This window comes from Eptesicus fuscus, chromosome 21, assembly GCF_027574615.1.
Source record: "Eptesicus fuscus isolate TK198812 chromosome 21, DD_ASM_mEF_20220401, whole genome shotgun sequence".
Classification (NCBI taxonomy): Eukaryota; Metazoa; Chordata; class Mammalia; order Chiroptera; family Vespertilionidae; genus Eptesicus; species Eptesicus fuscus.
The window spans coordinates 41,569,505-41,587,076 of record NC_072493.1 but is presented as its reverse complement, the minus strand read 5'-3'; the positions used below and the strand labels follow the sequence as shown (position 1 = coordinate 41,587,076).

Here is a 17,572-nt window from a genome sequence, read left to right as displayed (position 1 = left end):
TGGGATTCAGTTTTCCTCGGCAAATCTAGTTCTCAACCCTGGAGGGGTCCCTGCCACCCGACTCCTGTCCGTCCTGACGGCACGCCCTTTTGTCCTCCCACCCGCAGATGTTGGCTGACGACGCGGAAGCAGGCGCCGAGGATGAGAAGGAAGTTGAGGAACTGAAGAAGCAGGGCATCAACCCCCTGCCCAAACCACCCCCCGGCGTGGGCCTCCTGCCCACCCCGCCTCGGCCCCCTGGCCCCCCTGCCCCGACCTCTCCAAATGGCAGGCCCATGCCGGGCGGACCCCCTCCTCCACCCCCGCCCCCTCCTCCGCCCCCCGGGCCCCCGCAGATGCCCATGCCAGTGCACGAGCCGCTGTCCCCCCAGCAGCTGCAGCAGCAGCAGGACATGTACAACAAGAAGATCCCCTCCTTGTTTGAGATCGTGGTACGGCCCACGGGACAGTTGGCTGAGAAGCTGGGTGTGAGGTGAGTGCCGGGACCTGTCACTGGAGCCTGGTCAGGGCAGCTTGCTGCCTCCAAAAGCGATTGGAGGCCTGGTCTAGAGCAGCGGTCGCCAACCTTTCTGACCTCCTGGACCACTGGTGGTCCGCCAACTGGTGGTCCGCGACCGCTGGTCTAGAGCCATTCACTGCTCACATGTGGAGGCCTCCACATCTCCTCAGGGGTGTGACCCCCCCACCCCTGCTCTGCAGCCCCTCTCATCGGCACCATTTCCTCCTTCTCCTAGGTTCCCTGGACCTGGAGGACCCCCCGGGCCAATGGGCCCTGGGCCCAATATGGGACCCCCAGGGCCGATGGGGGGCCCAATGCATCCGGACATGCACCCTGACATGCACCCGGACATGCACCCTGACATGCACCCGGACATGCACCCAGACATGCCGATGGGCCCTGGCATGAACCCTGGCCCACCCATGGGACCTGGTGGCCCCCCAATGATGCCTTATGGCCCTGGAGACTCCCCACATTCTGGAATGATGCCCCCCATCCCACCAGCCCAGAACTTCTATGAAAACTTTTACCAGCAGCAGGAAGGCATGGAGATGGAGCCGGGACTCATGGGGGACGCAGGTAGGCAGGGCGAGTGGGCCCGGTGGGGTTGCTGGGTTAACACAGTGGAACATAGGAAGATTCGATCTCTCACCTCCCAGCCTTTGAAAGCATGAATCCAACTCCATCTCTGTCCCATGAGTGGTTGAATGTTTTTCGTGACAGAGTCACTGTCGTGTTGAGGCTGAAAGGAATGTTATGGTTATTATCACTATGATTTAGTCTCTTAGACATTTTGCTCGGTGTTCCTGGAAGCAGGAGCACGGGCACATCGAGGGCAGGTGTGGAAGGATGCTGGGCTGAGAGGCCGAAGTGGCCTCCCCAGAGCAGCCTCCTTCCAGGTGGTTCTTGGCTTGGGACTGCCTGTGTCAGCCTTGTGGTTCTGCTTGCTCTGTCCCCACGTCTGACCGTCCTCCCCCTCCTCTCCTTCCTTCCTATTAAAATAACAACATATATCGGCAGCGACAACCACGTGGCCAGAGGAGGTAGTGTGAGGCCTTCAGCAGGAATGGGTGTGCTCACCGGCCTGTGCAGCGGCTCCAGGCCCGGGGTCAGAGCCAGCGAGACAGCCACGGTCCTAGCCTTAGCTTCATTGGAGTGGAGGGACAGGCAGGACATGTACACATAAGTACAGAGGCTCGTTTCAGCATTGGTCATGGCTAGGAGTAACGGTGCTGTGGGAGAGTGGTGGTCGGAGGTGGGCCAGGAGGGTCTGGACACGGTGAGGTCAGTGGGCAGAGGCCTCTCTGAGGAGTGACGGGGAGTGAGCTGGGACGGGAAGGGGAGGCGGCAGCTACGGGGCGCACAGCCCATGCGGAGGCACAGCCAGGGCAGAGGCCCCAGCCAGTCCGCTTGCTTGAGAAAAGCAAAAGAGCGTGTGCTTTGGAAAGGAGGACAAGGGAGAGCAGTCCCAGCAGTAGGGCCTCTGTCGCCCTGGCGAGGTGACCTCATTGGAAGAGTGACCGGTACAAGCAGAGGAGTGAGAGGGCAGCGGGTGGTAGGGCGGGCGTGGAACCCTCCAGGGCAGAGGCGAGCCGGGAGGTAGCAGGGAGCAGCAGGGCTTGGCCTCTCAGTTTGGAGATGATGCCGTGGCCAGCGTGACCCCTCATATATGCGTTACAAGGCGGACAGGAGCGGATGGGCGCTGGCCATGGGCAGCGTCTGTGGGTGCTGAGGCCGCCCTCACTGGGAGCCCTGCTGGGGAGCCGAGGTGGGTGGGGCAGCACTTCTGCTTTGTCCACGTGAAGGACGAGATGCCCGTTTGACAGCCACGCCGCGGACACGTTGAGGCGGACAGAGGCAGGCAGGCCGGAGGGCGATGGGAGGTCATGGGTGTCTGCACGGTGTTCGAAGCGGTGAGAGCAGGTGTCTGGGCAGGAGCAGGGGCTTTAGAGATGTGACAAGTTCTCCCGTGAGAAGAACAGGTTGCTTGAGGGGTGATGTTCCCACGGCCCTCCCACTGTAAACGTGCCTGTGGACTGCAGGGCCCGAGGTCTGGGGTGGGAGGAGAGCACATCTAAAGCGGTTAGCAGCCCAGAGAGGACCGGGCGTGAGTCCCCACGTCAGGGAGTCTTCCAGAGCGTGCTGCTCATGGCTTCTCGGCACAGCGGGTCCTCCAGTAACATTGCGTTCCACGTCCTTCCGTTAGCGCATTGATGAGGTGCCCTAGGAACTTAGCTCTCGTTTGCATCGATTAGCCTCTGGCAAAATTGGTTTTGTTGTATTTCGCTTAAAGTCATAGAACCTATTGATAACGTTAAGTGAGTCCTTACTGTATTCACAAGTCCACAACCACCTTTTAAAAAACATTTTTTTTTTTATTGATTTCAGAGAGGAAGGAGGAGGGAGAGAGAGATAGAAACATCAATGATGAGAGACAATCATTGCTCGGCTGCCCCCTGCACACCCCCTTCTGGGGATCAAGCCCGAAACCCAGGCATGTGCCCTGACCAGGAATTGAACCGTGACCTCCTGGTTCATCTGTTGACCTGGGCCACGCCGGCCAGGCAGTAAGACACTCTTAATGAAAAGTTCCGAGCGGGGGGACTGGGACTGCTCACCGAGTGTCCAGGTGTCCCCGTGCCGAACCAGGCTGTGGCACAGATCAGGCTTGCCCATCAAGTTCACATGTGACAGAGTTCAGTGGCCAAAACAAGGTGACCTTTCGCTTTCTGCACACACATGAAATTATTTTGTATATAAGATTAAGTTACAGTTTCACTGGCTTTTACTGGCCCCACTTCAGTTGCTCACTAGCCCCCTGAGGACAGTGGTGGGTGTACGGCATCCTCCTCATTGCAGAACATTCTGTGGGCAGTGCTCACGGACATTCTCCATCTCTGAGAGTCACACACACACACACACACACACACACACACACACACACAGTCTCCAGGTATATCGTCCCCCAGCCCACCATGCTGCGTCCCCTCCTTAAATGCAGCAGCAGCAGCTCATCAACATTCATGGGTGTAGGCAGCAGGAAGAGGAAGCAGCAGGAGCGTCTGGGTTGACATGTGGCCTTAGCATCATATTGTTTTTTATATACATATATATTTTTTATTGTTGAGAGTATTCTAGATGTCCCCCACTCCCCCCCCACCTTTGTCCCCCTCCACCCAGCCCCTGTCCCACCCCAAGGCCTTCACCCCACTATTGTCTGTGTCCATGGGCTATGCATCTAGTGTATATGTTCTTTGGTTAATCTCTTCTGTAACGCCCTTCCCCCTTCCTTCTGAGATCCGTCAGTCTGTCCCATGCTTCCTGTCTCTGGATCTGTTTTGTCTGTCAGTTTATTTTGTTCATTAGATTCCACGTGTAAGTGAGGTCATGTGACATTTGTCTTTCTCTGACAGGCTTACTCCACTCAGCATCATTTTGGTGTATTTCCCTTCGTTTCTTTGCGAGCCTCATTGCCAGTTGTTAAGCTCATGTTTTGACCTCACAGTGTGGTAGTGTTCTTCTTTATTGATTATTACAAACAAACCCTAAAATAAAGAAGACCGGTCAGAGCGCGTGGAGTGAAAAGTGAAGAGACCTCTTAGCCCCTGCCTCTGGAATCTCATTTCCAAGAGACTGCTTCCTGTCTTCCTAGAGCCTTTTCTTTGCATTTTGCAAACATTCGTATGACGCTCCGTCCTGTGGTCACGTCATGAGCGTTTGCCATGTCACTAAACCTCACTGAACCCCATTGTCGCCCTGGCTGCATGCTAGGTTGGCTTCTCCGTTCCCGCTGTTGGCTTTCTGGGGGGCCGTCCCGGGATGGTAGGCAGGGACGGGCTGCACACGCTCACCCATCGCCATCGCCATCGCGGGTGCGCAGTTGAGGGCGTGGGTGGTTGGAGTTGACATCTCACGGCCCTTCCCGACACGAACCCTCGGTTCTTCCTGCCACAGAGGACTACGGGCACTACGAAGAGCTGCCGGGGGAGCCTGGGGAGCACCTCTTCCCCGAGCACCCTCTGGAGCCTGACAGCTTCCCTGAGGGAGGGCCCGCAGGCCGGCCGAAGCCGGGCGCCGGTGTCCCCGACTTCCTGCCCTCAGCCCAGAGGGCCCTGTACCTGAGGATCCAGCAGAAGCAGCAGGAGGAGGAAGAGAGAGCGAGGAGGCTGGCTGAGAGCAGCAAGCAGGACCGGGAGAATGAGGAAGGCATGTGTCCTCCCCAGGGGCAGGGCTTTCCCTAAGGGCCAGGCCCCGGGCACCGTGCAGGGGAACGATGGGGAACACCAGACCGGGTTTTACACTGAAAGGGAGCCTCTGGCCAGGGAGGACCCATGCCTCGGGCTGGGAACTCAGGCGGGGCTGCTGCATGTCCCTCAGGAAATTGGAAGTCAGGGCTGCCCTCTGTGTCTTGGGGGTCGGGAGAGACCCTGATCCCATCAAGGAGGGAGGTGGTCTGGTCCCTAGAGGAGACAGTAGCTGACTCGATTTACCCCCTGCACCCTTACAGAGGAGGCTGTGGGAAGATGCTCACACCCGCCCTCCCTTTCCCCTTGTTCTCAGGAAGCCAGCAGCTGAGAGCTGGTTGTTGACATAACCAGTAATGATCAGTCACACACAGCTGCCAAGTTACATGGGGCTGTGCAGTGAGCTGGTGGCATCCCCAGGGTGAAATCGGGAGGACAAATTGTGTTTAGAACCTGAAGCCATAGGTCACAGGTGGCCATGACAGGAGCCCAGGAGCAAGTGGGGACCGTGGGATGAGGGGGCAATGCCCTCTGGTGGCTCCAGTTTTATCTGCTTAGGAGGTGGGACTTGGGCTAGTTTCCGTGTCTGCCCCCCTGGCCCCGCCTCTTGGCCTGTGGCTGCCCTTCCCAGGGATGTGGTAATCTTGGGGGCCTGGGGGCAAGCGTCTGTGAGCCCCAGGCATAGTGGGAGCTGAGTGAGTGGGGCCTGAGCCTGCCCAGGGGGTGACGAGGTGGCGGCACCATAGGCTTGGAGCCTGAGCTCAATCTGGGCTCTGCCCCCATCTCAGGGCACAGTTCATGCCTCCCTTTTCTCATCTGTCAGACGGGCCAGATAACACTACTTCCCGGGTGTTTGTGAGAGTTAACAAGACAAAGCATTTAGCTCAGGGCTGGCACACGAGGAAAGATCCAGAAATGTCAGCCGGGGGCCTGCCAGGGTCAGCACTTCGCTGGCCTGAGCTCACCGGCTGTTTGTGGCAGGGGATGGGGCTTCTTAGGAGAGGAGAGGTGAGGTTCTGAGAGGGAGGAGGCAGAGGTGTTCACCCAGCGGGCAGCCGGGGGTCCGAGAGGGCGGATGTGGCGGCCACTCACCCCCTCCCTGCTCCTCTGCTCTTTCTCAGGTGACACTGGAAACTGGTACTCGAGTGACGAGGACGAGGGTGGGAGCAGCGTCACCTCCATCCTTAAGACCCTGAGGCAGCAGACGTCCAACCGACCCCAGGCTTCTGTCGGGGAGCTGAGCAGCAGTGGGCTGGGGGATCCCCGCCTCCAGAAGGGACACCCCACAGGAGGCCGGCTGGCTGACCCCCGCCTCAGCCGGGACCCCAGGCTCACGCGCCACGCCGAGGCTTCCAGCGGGTCAGGCCCAGGCGACACGGGGCCCTCCGACCCTCGGCTGGCTCGCTCCCTGCCTGCCCCGAAGCCCGAAGGCGGCCTTCATTCCAGCCCCGCAGGCCCCGGCGGCTCCAAGGGGCCTGGGCCACCCCCTGCAGAAGAGGAGGAGGGGGAGCGGGCCCTGCGGGAGAAGGCCGTGAACATCCCCCTGGACCCCCTTCCCGGGCACCCGCTGCGGGACCCGCGGTCGCAGCTGCAGCAGTTCAGCCACATCAAGAAGGATGTGACCCTGAGCAAGCCGAGCTTCGCCCGCACCGTGCTGTGGAACCCCGAGGATTTGATCCCCCTGCCCATCCCCAAGCAGGATGTCGTGCCCCCCGTTCCCGCTGCCTTGCAGTCCATGCCTGCCCTGGACCCCAGGCTGCATCGGGCCTCCACTGTGGGCCCCTCCAACCCCCGGCAGCGCTCAGGCACCTCCACGGACCCCGGCTCATCCGGCTCCAACCTGCCTGACTTCGAGCTCCTCTCTCGAATCCTCAAGACTGTCAGTGCCACTGGCCCCTCCGCTGCCCCCGGCCCCAGCGACAAGCCCAGCGACCCCCGGGTACGGAAGGCTCCCACTGACCCTCGGCTGCAGAAACCGGCAGACTCTGCTGCCTCCTCCCGCGCTGCCAAGCCTGGCTCTGCTGAAGCACCCTCTCCAGCTGCCAGCCCCAGTGGGGAGTCCTCTCCCCCAGCCACCGCCCCCTATGACCCCCGAGTACTGGCGGCCGGTGGGCTGGGCCAGGGCAGTGGGAGCGGGCAAAGCAGCGTGCTGAGCGGCATCAGCCTCTACGACCCCAGGACTCCCAATGCAGGAGGTAAAGCTGCAGAGCCTGCTGCCGACGGGGCCGCCCAGCCCAAGGGCCCCGAGGGCAATGGCAAGAGCTCGGCTGCCAAGGCCAAGGAGCCCCCGTTCGTCCGAAAGTCTGCCCTGGAACAGCCCGAGTCGGGGAAGTCCGGTGCGGACGGGGGCTCCACCACAGCCACGGACAGATACAACAGTTACAACCGGCCCCGGCCCAAGGCCGCTGCAACCCCCGCCCCCTCCACGGGCACCCCGCCACCAGAGGGCGCTCCACCCCAGCCCGGTGTGCACAACCTGCCAGTGCCCACCCTCTTTGGGACCGTGAAACAGGCGCCTAAGACGGGCTCCGGCAGCCCATTTGCTGGCAACAGCCCCGCCCGAGAGGGCGAGCAGGACGCGGGGTCCCTGAAAGATGTTTTTAAAGGCTTTGACCCCACTGCCTCCCCCTTTTGCCAGTAGTGTTAAGTCGGAGTGGAGCTGTCCCTACACCCCACCCTTCCTAGGGCAATATTTAAGTGCAGCATCCGGAATTGGGAACTTGGGGGGAGGGGGGTCTGGGTATTCTTTCTTTACTTTTTCCCTCTTTTTTCTTTTGCTCTCTTGCTCTTTCTCGCTCTTGCTTCCCCCCCCCCCCCACCTTTTTTTTTTTTTTTTAGTAATACTTCCTTTTTAAACATATAAATTGTATATAACCATCTTCAGTTCTGGTCAGTGCTGCAGGGCTCCGGGCTCCCGCCAAGGAAACTTACTTGTGCACATGAACAGTTTGCAAGTCACCAGCTGGTGCTCTGCCTGGCCAGCCCAATTTTCAGGGACTCCTTGAAGACTGGGGGGCCAGTAGGTTTTCTGGACACAGCTTGGCCCCTCCTCCTCCCCCCTCCTTGCAGGACAAAGTAGGCGTTGAGAAGGCCCTGAGCACTGCTCACCGTGTTGCATGAGGAGGCGAGATGTAGCCAGGACCGAGGCAGGACCCGCTTAGGGGCCAGTGGGGGTGAAAATTATCCAGGAAAGGAAAAGAGCCTGGGAGCTGCCCTGGAAGAAACTACCCGTTCCCGCCTCATCGCCTCTGGATTCGCACCTGGTCCCTCGCCAGCCTCAGCCCCGAGTGCACCCTGAGCCCGCACCTCAGGCCTGGACAGAGGACGCCAGGGCGAGAGGCTGGGGGCAGGGCTGGCGTGGGGCAGGTCCCCGAGCTGCTTCCGGGAGGCAGGCCGCAGATGGCGTTTTCCGTCAGTATTAGCTCCTCCTGCCCTGTCTCGGCCATGCCCTTCTCCCCTCGTGCCAGGGGCTGTCCTGCTCCTCAGAAGCCAGAGTGCCCGGTGCTGGCCTGGCCTCTGGGGACAGCTCAAGGATCCGTGGCATGGCCGCCCACCAGGCCCCTGAGGAGGAGTCCTGGCTGGTTCTGGGCAGTGTTTCTGTCTCCGCTCCCTTCGCCCCTCTTTGCGCCGTATCTGTGGGGCCTGTGGTCTCGGTGTGTTCGGGTTTCTTCTAAGCGACAGGTGCACAAGTTCGGAGGTGTGTCAGGGTGTGGGGTTGGGCACTCCCCTAAAAAGGGCCTGGGGGCGGGCTGGAGAGCAGCCATGGCGGGGTGGGGGCTGCTGGGCACCAGGACCCCGCCTGCAGGAGAGGGTGTGGGACCGGAGACCTGTGTCCTGCTCCTGATCCGGCTGAGCCGGGAAGGGAGCAGACAGCTGCCCCGGCTTCCATGGACCCGGCCTGGGGAAGTGGGCGAGGCCTGTGCCGCCAGGGGTCCCTCCCTCCTGTGTTCATCCTTGCCGGCTTCTGCCTCCCGCCTCAGCCCCTCGCTTAAGGTCCCTGTCTCTCCCTTGCTAATAATGAGGAAACCTGGTGACCCAGCCAAGGGCTCCCCCTCCCTGCACCTTGGGGTGGGAGGTGAACAGGCTGCGATACCTCACCCCTCTCCCCGGGAAGAAAATAGTTGAGTTTGGGGCCAGAAGCGAAGGCCCGAGAGGCAGCCCCACAGGTCAGTGCGCGGTGATCGGGTGGGTTTGGTTTGTCTTTTTGTTGTTTTTCAGTGAGATGTTTCTTCAGCCACCAGTGTTGGCCTTGAGCGAGGGCTGCAGCCGTGGTGTTTGTACAATAAATAACACACAGTGTGGCTGTGGGGTTTCCTTCTCTGAGGATTTTCTTTTGTAAAAGCGAATTAAATAATTTTTTAAAACAAATTTGTGGATGAAATAGAAGCTGGAGCCCTCCTTGGATATTCAGCCTAAGAACCTCATGGGACTATGAATTTACCCAAAATTTTCATTTGCCATCAGGCCAAGCTTTTAAAAAAAAATTGTTCTCTAACCAGGATTGTAACAAAAGTGTAAATACTATTTCAGAAAGTTGATGGTGCAAATATGTATATAACGTACTGTATTTTTACAATGATCGTCGCATGCCTCTATTCCACCCCCTTTTTGTACTCTGTATCTGTCTTCCAGAAACGTCACCTGCCCTTTCTCCTGTGGTCTCTTAATCCAATAATTGTATTACTGCCATTAAAGGATGCAGTTATTTTAAAACGTCTGCCGTCTCGTGTCCCTCCTGCTCCTGCCATGCTGTGCCCCGGGACTAACCGGAAGGGTGGGAGGCAGTCTCGGGGTGGGGTGAACCTGCATCTGTTTTCCTGGTGCTGCCCCAGGGTGGCATTCGTGATGACACCACCTGAGTGACGTTCCACAGTTCCCTTGCTTGGCTTTGGGCCAGTCAGCACACAGAGATGCACGGTGACCCACACAGGCCCGGTCCCGCCTGCACACCGCTCTGGGACAGCTGGGCTTGTAGGGATGAGAAGGAACTGGAGCCCTAACCGGTTTGGCTCAGTGGATAGAGCGTCGGCCTGTGGACTCAAGGGTCCCAGGTTCGATTCCGGTCAAGGGCATGTACCCTTGGTTGCGGGCACATCCCCAGTAGGGGGTGTGCAAGAGGCAGCTGATCGATGTTTCTCTCTCATCGATGTTTCTAACTATCCCTCTCCCTCTCTCTGTAAAAAAATCAATAAAATATATTAATAAATAAAATATATTATTTTAAAAAAAGAGAAGGAACTGGAGCCCTAACTGTAGACAGAACGTCTGTGTCCCCTCAGAAGCAATATGCTGCAGCCTGGGCTCCAGGGTGATGGCATTAGGAGGTGATCAGATCAGGAGGATGGGGCCCTCGTGGATGGAATTGGTGCCCTTAGTAGAGACTCACAGAGCTGTCTCGGCCGTGTCCTTGGCCCCTCAGGAAGCGGCTCTCAGCAGCCCAAACCCACTCAGACCACCTTGTTAGCCTGGGCCTTCCTATGATGTTTCTGCGAGGGCAGAGGGCGAGCGGGACTGAGCCCTATCTCCTCTGGGCTTCCTTTGGCTTCTGTGTCCCAACGGACCTCTCGGTTTTCCACGGCTGCTGTACAAATTAGACAAACTCAGCGGCTTAACACACAATTTGTTGCCATTCTGGAGGGCACAAGTGTGACGTGGGTCTCCCTGGGCTAACAAACTGTCCCCGGGGCTGCGTTCCTTTCTCGGAGAACAGAGGTTGTGTTTCCTTGCGTTGCCAGCTCCTCAGGCCTCCTTCCTTCCTAGGCCGGCGCCCTCTTCCTCCACCTCCGAGCTCTGACCCTCCCGCTCGGCACAGCTCTGACCACAGCCGGGCAAGGCTCTCTGCTTGTCAAGGCCCATGTGGTCAGAGTGGGTGGTCTTCCCCTCTGAAGACCCTGAGTCACCTCTGCGAAGTCCCACTTGCCATGGGAATTACATATTCATGGGCTCTGGGAACTGAGACATGGACACCTTTGAGGGGCCTTTTTTTAAAACTCTCACCCTAGGATATTTTTTCCATTGATTTTTAGAGAGTGGAAGGGAGAGAGGGAAGGAGGGGGGGGAGAGAGAGAAATATCGATGTGAGAGAGACACACACTGATTGGCTGCCTCCAGCACGTGCCCCAACTAGGATGGGATTGGATCTGCAACCCAGGTACTTGCCCTTGACCAGGAATCAAACCCTAGACCCTTCGGCGCACAGGCTGGCGCTCTAACTGCTGAGCAGCACTGGCCAAGGCCATTCTGCCCTTTATTTGGGATCCCCAAACATTTCTCCAGAAAGGGTTCTCATTGCCAGGTGAGCTCTAGGTTTATGTCAGAAATTCAGAGGGCCGTCTCGAAATTCCTTCTAACTCATCCATAAGGATGATTTCACCTGTACCTCACAACTCCGGCTCAGCTGGCTTCCACAGCCAGGAGCCCACCATCTCAGGTAAGAATGCCCACGGGACAGGCAGCTCCAGGTGGGCAGAGCGGCAGCGGGCTCCAGGTTCACCCGGCTTGGGCCGTCTTCCCACACTGCTGGCCTTGGCACTGTGGCAGCAGCCCCGGATGGCACTGTGGCAGCAGCCCCGGATGGCACTGTGGCAGCAGCCCCGGATGGCACTGTGGCAGCAGCCCCGGATGGCACTGTGGCAGCAGCCCCGGATGGCACTGTGGCAGCAGCCCCGGATGGCACTGTGGCAGCAGCCCCGGATGGCACTGTGGCAGCAGCCCCGGATGGCACTGTGGCCGGAGCGCCTGCCGGCCTTCCCCTCCCGCGGCGAAGTGCAGAAGCAGGAACGGAACTCTCCTCCTGTATCTCACTCTTTTTCCCCCCCTTAAGATTTTTAAACTGATTTTTAGAGAGAGAAGAAGAGAGGAAAGAGAAACATCGATGTGAGAGCTCCATCAGCATCAATTAGCTGAGGCACGCCCCCAACTGGGGATCCTGGCATGTGCCCTGACCAGGAATCGGACTAGCAACCTTTCGGTGCATGGGACAGCGCCCAACCAATGGAGCCACAGTGGCCATGGCTCCTCCTGTCTGTCTGTCTGTCTGTCTCTCTCTCTCTCTCTCTTTATTGACTTCAGAGAGGAAGGGAGAGGGAGGAGAGAGAGAAATATCAATGATGAGAAAGAATCATTGATCAGCTGCCTCCTGCACGCCCCCTACTGGGAATCGAGAACGCAACCCAGGCATGTGACCCTTCAGTCCACAGGCTGACACTCTGTCCACTGAGCCAAACCAGCTCGGGCCTCCTGTATCTCTTATGAGCAAGGAAACATGTGCCGCGCCAGCTCGGCCAAGGGTGAACCTGAGTGGGGGCGGCTGAAAGGCTTAGAAAAGACAGCCGAGAGAATGAAAGCGACAGCGGTGTCTTTGTTTTATAGCAGAAGCCACGAGGCAAAGGAAGGGCGTGATCAAGATGATTACAGCATTCTCTCGGGTTTCCATCCTACCCAACTACATGCACCTGAACTCTATCAAGCCCACATTACTGAGGCACATGGTGCCACATGTTTGGAACATAGGTTCAAGCTGACAACTACAGCTGTTGGCTATCATTGTGCTGGGAGGGCTCTGCCCTCCAAGCTGGGACTTGCACGTGGCCACGAGAGGACTGTGCCCTCTCCTCAGTCCGAGGCTTGAACCTGTCCAAACACTGTAGCCGCGCCCCACAGAAACACTTCCCGGACTGCCCGACATCTTTTCAGGAAGTTCAGTAACGGGAACGCCATGCACAGCTGGGGAGGTTGTGACGGCTCAAAAGCAGTGGAGTGAGCAAGTGTGGGCTGGCGTCCAGCTTCCATCAGGCTCAGCAAGCCCCGCTCTTCCCGTTTCTCGGGAATGCGGACAAAGTGAATGGGGAAATGAAATGTGGTCCATCCAGACAGCGGCCTATTAGTCATACAAAGGAATGAAGTGCTGATCTATGCTACGACATAGGTAAACCTTGAAAACAGTATATTGAGTGGAAAAAAAAGTCAATGATTGAGCGTCGACCTATGAACCAGGAGGTCATGGTTCAATTTCCGATCAGGGCACATGCCCGAGGTACAGGGTAGATTCCCAGTGGAGGGTGTGCAGGAGGCAGCCTATCAATGGTTCTCATCATTAATGTTTCTCTCTCTCTCTCTCTCTCTCTCTCTCCCTCTCCCTTCCTCTCTGAAAGCAGCAAAAATATATTTTTAAATTAATTAATTCATTAAAAAATCAATAGCATTCTTCTATAACCAACTGGGAAGTTAACAGAAAATCAGATAATCTTACCCAAAACGATCAAAGTTATAAGGAATCTAGGATGTAACCTAATGAAAAACCTACAAGAACCTTATGGAAATGGCAAATAAAAACAGATCCAGCCCGGATTCCCAGTCAGGGCAAATGCCCCGGGTTGCAGAATCAATCCCCAGTAGGGGGCGGCGTGTAGGAGAGATTCTCTCTCATTGATGTTTCTCTCTCGCTCTCCCTCTCTCTATAAAACCAATAAAAACATTAAAAAAAAACAACAACAGATCCAGACTAAGATAAAAAGAAATTTTATTCAAAAAGACCATTGCTTGGGGAGCAGGCTCCTTCTCAGATACCCGCAAGCATCTCACAATCAAGCAGAAACGGGCGCTGCTTCTCTGTGGTGAGAGGGGTTTGCAGGAAGAGTAAGTTGGGGAAGTTAAGTAACTGACTAGGGTGGTTCACAGGAAACTCTGGAGGAACTGACCCGGCAGGTTTCAGTTCAGGGCTGGTTAGGAGTTGGGGGAGCCGCCTGGCGCAGGCTGGGGAGGAGAGCAGCCTCAGCACAGTTTGTTCAGGGTCAAACAGAGGGGGAGGAATGAGCGACCGTGAGCACAAAATGTCAGACTTCCGCTGAAGGAGTTCAAGGACAGCCTGAATCAAGGCCTGATCTGTGGGTGACAACTGGGCATTGTCCTTCCCGTCATACTCCAAAACGTCCCGCCACAGAAGCTGGTTGTTGATCTCTTTGGTGCAGTGTTGTGTTCACAGTTGTTGGAACCATCCTGACATCTGGTGAGCTCTTGATAAAAATATATTCTTTTAGGCCCTGGCCCGGTAGCTCAGTTGGTTAGAGAATCATTCGATGCCAAGGTTGCAGGTTCAATCTCCCGGTCAGGACACATACAAGAATCAATCAATGAATGCATAAATAAGTGGAACAACACATTGATGTTTCTCTCAAATCAATAACTAAAAATTTTAAAAATATATATGTATATATTCTTTTTTTTAAAAGGTGGCCAGAGTGACAGCGGGAAGGTTAGGGAGAGCTGGGGGAAATAAGAGATCAACTGAAGGACTTGTATGCATGCATATAAGCATAACCAATGGACACAAAACACTGGGGGGGTGAGGGCATGTATGGGAGTGGGGCGGGGGGGAATGGTAAGATATGTACACATATAATACCTTAATAAAAAAATGAAAAATAAAATAAAATAAAAGGTGGCCAGAGTGACCTTTCTTTTATCTACACTAATAAAAGAGTAAGATGCAAATTGACTGTGCCTTCACGACACCCACCAACCAATCAGGAGTGAGTATGCAAATTAACCCAACAAAGTAGGTGAGTTAATTTGCATACACAGGCGCCAAGCGGCCATGGAGACAACGCAGGCGTTCTGTACCACCCCAGCTGCTCTGGGCCTCTGGACAGTGTGGGAAGGCGGAAAGGCTCTGGGCCAGTGAGAAAAGGCAGCTCTGGCCTGAGCGAAGGCGGTGCTGGCAGCCAGGGAAAGGAAGGCCCATTCTTGCACGAATCTTCATTCATCAGGCCTCTAGTAGATATATAAATATATATGGAGAGCGGCAAAGTGCTTGGACAGGTTCAAGCCTCGGACTGATGAGAGGGCACGGTCCTCTCGTGGAAAAGCCACGTGCAAGTCCCAGCTTGGAGGGCAAATCCCTCCCAGCACAATGATAGCCAAAGGCTATGGTTGTAAGCTTGATCTTATTGTCTGAACCTGTGGTCCCACATGGCTGAGTGATATGGGCTTGATAGAGTTCAGGTGCATGTAATTGAGTAGATTCAAAACCCAGGAGAATGTTGTAAACATCTTGACCAAGCCCTTACTTTGGTGTGTGGAATCTGGCTATAAAATAAAGACACGGCTTTCAGGCTGTGGCATTGTTGCTAGCTCTCCATCAGAGAGGACACCATCCCACCCAGACCCAGCTTTCTTCTCTTGTATGTCTTTTCTCGATCCTTCACCACCCCCACTCAGGCTCACCAAACCTGGCTGAGCTGGCTCAGCACATATGGCGCCCAATGTGGGGCTGAGTATGCCATGGCCGTGCCAGCTCAGGATATATATAAATATATTATTGATTTCAGAGAGGAAGGGAGAGGGAGCGAGAGACAGAAACATCAATGATGAGAGAGAATCATTGATCGGCTGCTTCCTGCACGCCTCCCAGTGGGGATCGAGCTCGCAACCCAGGCATGTGCCCTGACCGGGAATTGAACCATGACCTCCTGGTTCACAGGTTGGCACTCAACCACTGAACTTTGTCAGCTGACATCTCCATCATTAGCATTTCCTTCTCGTGGCAAATAATTAAATATATTCATTGGAAAAGAATACCAATGCCTGGTCAGAGGCTGACTGCGTGGCCTGGCACGGACTGAGCATTAGTCTTTTGCTCAGGCTCCTGATGATCTGCGGTGGAAGCATCCAGCCAGCGGTAAGATCTGTCTCTTTAAGGAGGGTTTGTTTTCTCTGCCCTGACCCTGTCTGACATTCCATTCCCCCCTCCTCTCCGCGTACACCATTTCACCAGCCAAGAATGTGAACAATGTGTCTCAAATATTTTCAGTTTCCACTTAATCGCATTTAATGCTTAGCATTCGTTGCCAGCAGGCAGGCGAACATCCAGGGCAGCCCACTGAACTCCCCCCCCAAGTGCAGCCCCTCCCTAGCTCTCTAACCTGTAGCCCCCTCCATAAAATGCAAGCTCTCCCAGGGAGAGGAAGGGGCAGGGGGCAGGGGCCTGGGCCAGCAGGGTGGAGAGCTGCTGAAGGGTTTACGGGGAGACATCACTGGATACTCATTTAAAACATCCCGTGGTTGCCCTGGCTGGTTTGGCTCAGTGGGTAGAGCGTCGGCCTGCGGACTGAAGGGTCCCAGGTTCGATTCTGGTCAAGGGCACATGCTTGGGTTATGGGCTCGATCCCCAGTAGGGGGCCTGCAGGAGGCAGCCAATCAATGATTCTCTCTCATCTACCTCTCTCGGCCTCTCCCTTCCTCTCTGAAATCAATAAAAATATATTTAAAAACATCCCGTGGCTGCTAGTTTTCCACCGAGCAGTCAGCACCATGTTCTAAAGAGCTACATCAGCCCTGGACAGGTTTGCTCAGTGGATAGAGTGTCGGCCTGTGGACTGAAAGGTCCTTGTCACCCAGGTTGCTGCTCACGTGTCACACCCTCCAAGCCTAGTGGCTCAAAACAACAAACACGTGTGAGTGTATCACAGTTTGTGTGGGTCAGGAGTCCCCCAGGAGCGGCTTAGCGAGCGCCTCTGCCTCTGGTCGCTCCCGAGGTTTGGGCCAGGCAGCAGTCATCTGAAGACTTGACGGGCTGGGGGCCGCACTCTGTCACTCCCACAGTAGTCCTCGCTCACGCTGACCCGCCCAGACTGCTGCGGGGGAGGGGCGCCAGTGTGAGCTGCACTGGGATCGCTGCAGGCGGGCGGTCTGGCTTTCTCATTCTCAACCGCATCACCCACTTCCTTTCCTTTCCTTTCCTTTCCTTTCCTTTCCTTTCCTTTCCTTTCCTTTCCTTTCCTTTCCTTTCCTTTCCTTTCCTTTCCTTTCCTTTCCTTTCCTTCCCTTCCCTTCCTTCCCTTTCCCTTCCCTTCCCTTCCCTTCCCTTCCTTCCCTTCCCTTCCCTTCCCTTCCCTTCCTTTTCCTTTCCTTTCCTTTCCTTTCCTCCTTTCCTTTCCTTTCCTTTCCTTTCCTTTCCTTTCCTTTCCTTTCCTTTCCTTTCCTTTCCTTTCCTTTCCTTTCCTTTCCTTTCCTTTCCTTTCCTTTCCTTTCCTTTCCTTTCCTTTCCTTTTTGCTAATCCTCATGGAGGATATTTTTCCATTGAATTTAGAGTGAGTGGAAGGGAGAGGGAGAGACAGAGAAACATCGATGTGAGAGAGACACGTCGATTGGTTGCCTCCTGCACGCACCACGACCAGGGCCGGGGAACCTGCAACCAAGGTACGTGCCCTTGACCAGAATCGAACCCAGGACCCTTCAGTCCTCGGGTCGACGCTCTATCCCAAACCGACTAGGGCCTTACTTTATATTCTTTATGGACTTAACACTTTACAGATTTTTTTATTGTTATTTATTTTAAAATATATTTTTATTGATTTTTTTTTTTTTTTTTTTTTTTTTTTTACAGAGAGGAAGGGAGGGGGATAGAGAGTTAGAAACATCGATGAGAGAGAAACATCGATCAGCTGCCTCCTGCACACCCCCTACCTGGGGATGTGCCCACAACCAAGGTACATGCCCTTGACTGGAATCGAACCTAGGACCCTTCAGTCTGCAGGCCGACCCTCTATCCACTGAGCCAAACCAGTTAGGGCAATTGTTATTTTTTTTCAATTGTTATTTATTTTAAAAAATATATTTTTATTTATTTCAGAGAGGAAGGGAAAGGGAGAGGGAGAGAGATAGAAACATCAATGAGGAGAGAGAATCATTGATTGGCTGCCTCCTGCACACCTCCTACTGAGGATCGAGCCCACAACCTGGGCATGTGCCCTTGACCGGAATAGAACCCCGGGACCCTTCAGTCCACAGCCCAACCCTCCATCCACTGAGCCAAACTGGCTAGGGCTT

The 17,572-nt window shown here is 55.6% G+C and overlaps 1 protein-coding gene across 3 annotated transcripts in view; it reads left to right on the top strand.

The window, feature by feature from the left end:
- Nucleotides 1-7,554, top strand: part of ZC3H4 (zinc finger CCCH-type containing 4) — a 33,434-nt gene extending 25,880 nt beyond the window's left edge. For all 3 annotated transcript variants that reach the window (XM_008154433.2, XM_028129628.2, XM_028129626.2), the window contains 4 exons: nt 108-472; nt 735-1,078; nt 4,454-4,705; nt 5,865-7,554. In XM_008154433.2, the coding sequence (XP_008152655.2) occupies nt 108-472; nt 735-1,078; nt 4,454-4,705; nt 5,865-7,384 (2,481 nt within the window). In that variant the 3' untranslated portion in view covers nt 7,385-7,554. The remainder of the gene's footprint in view (nt 1-107; nt 473-734; nt 1,079-4,453; nt 4,706-5,864) is intronic.
- Nucleotides 7,555-17,572: the final 10,018 nt, after the last annotated feature.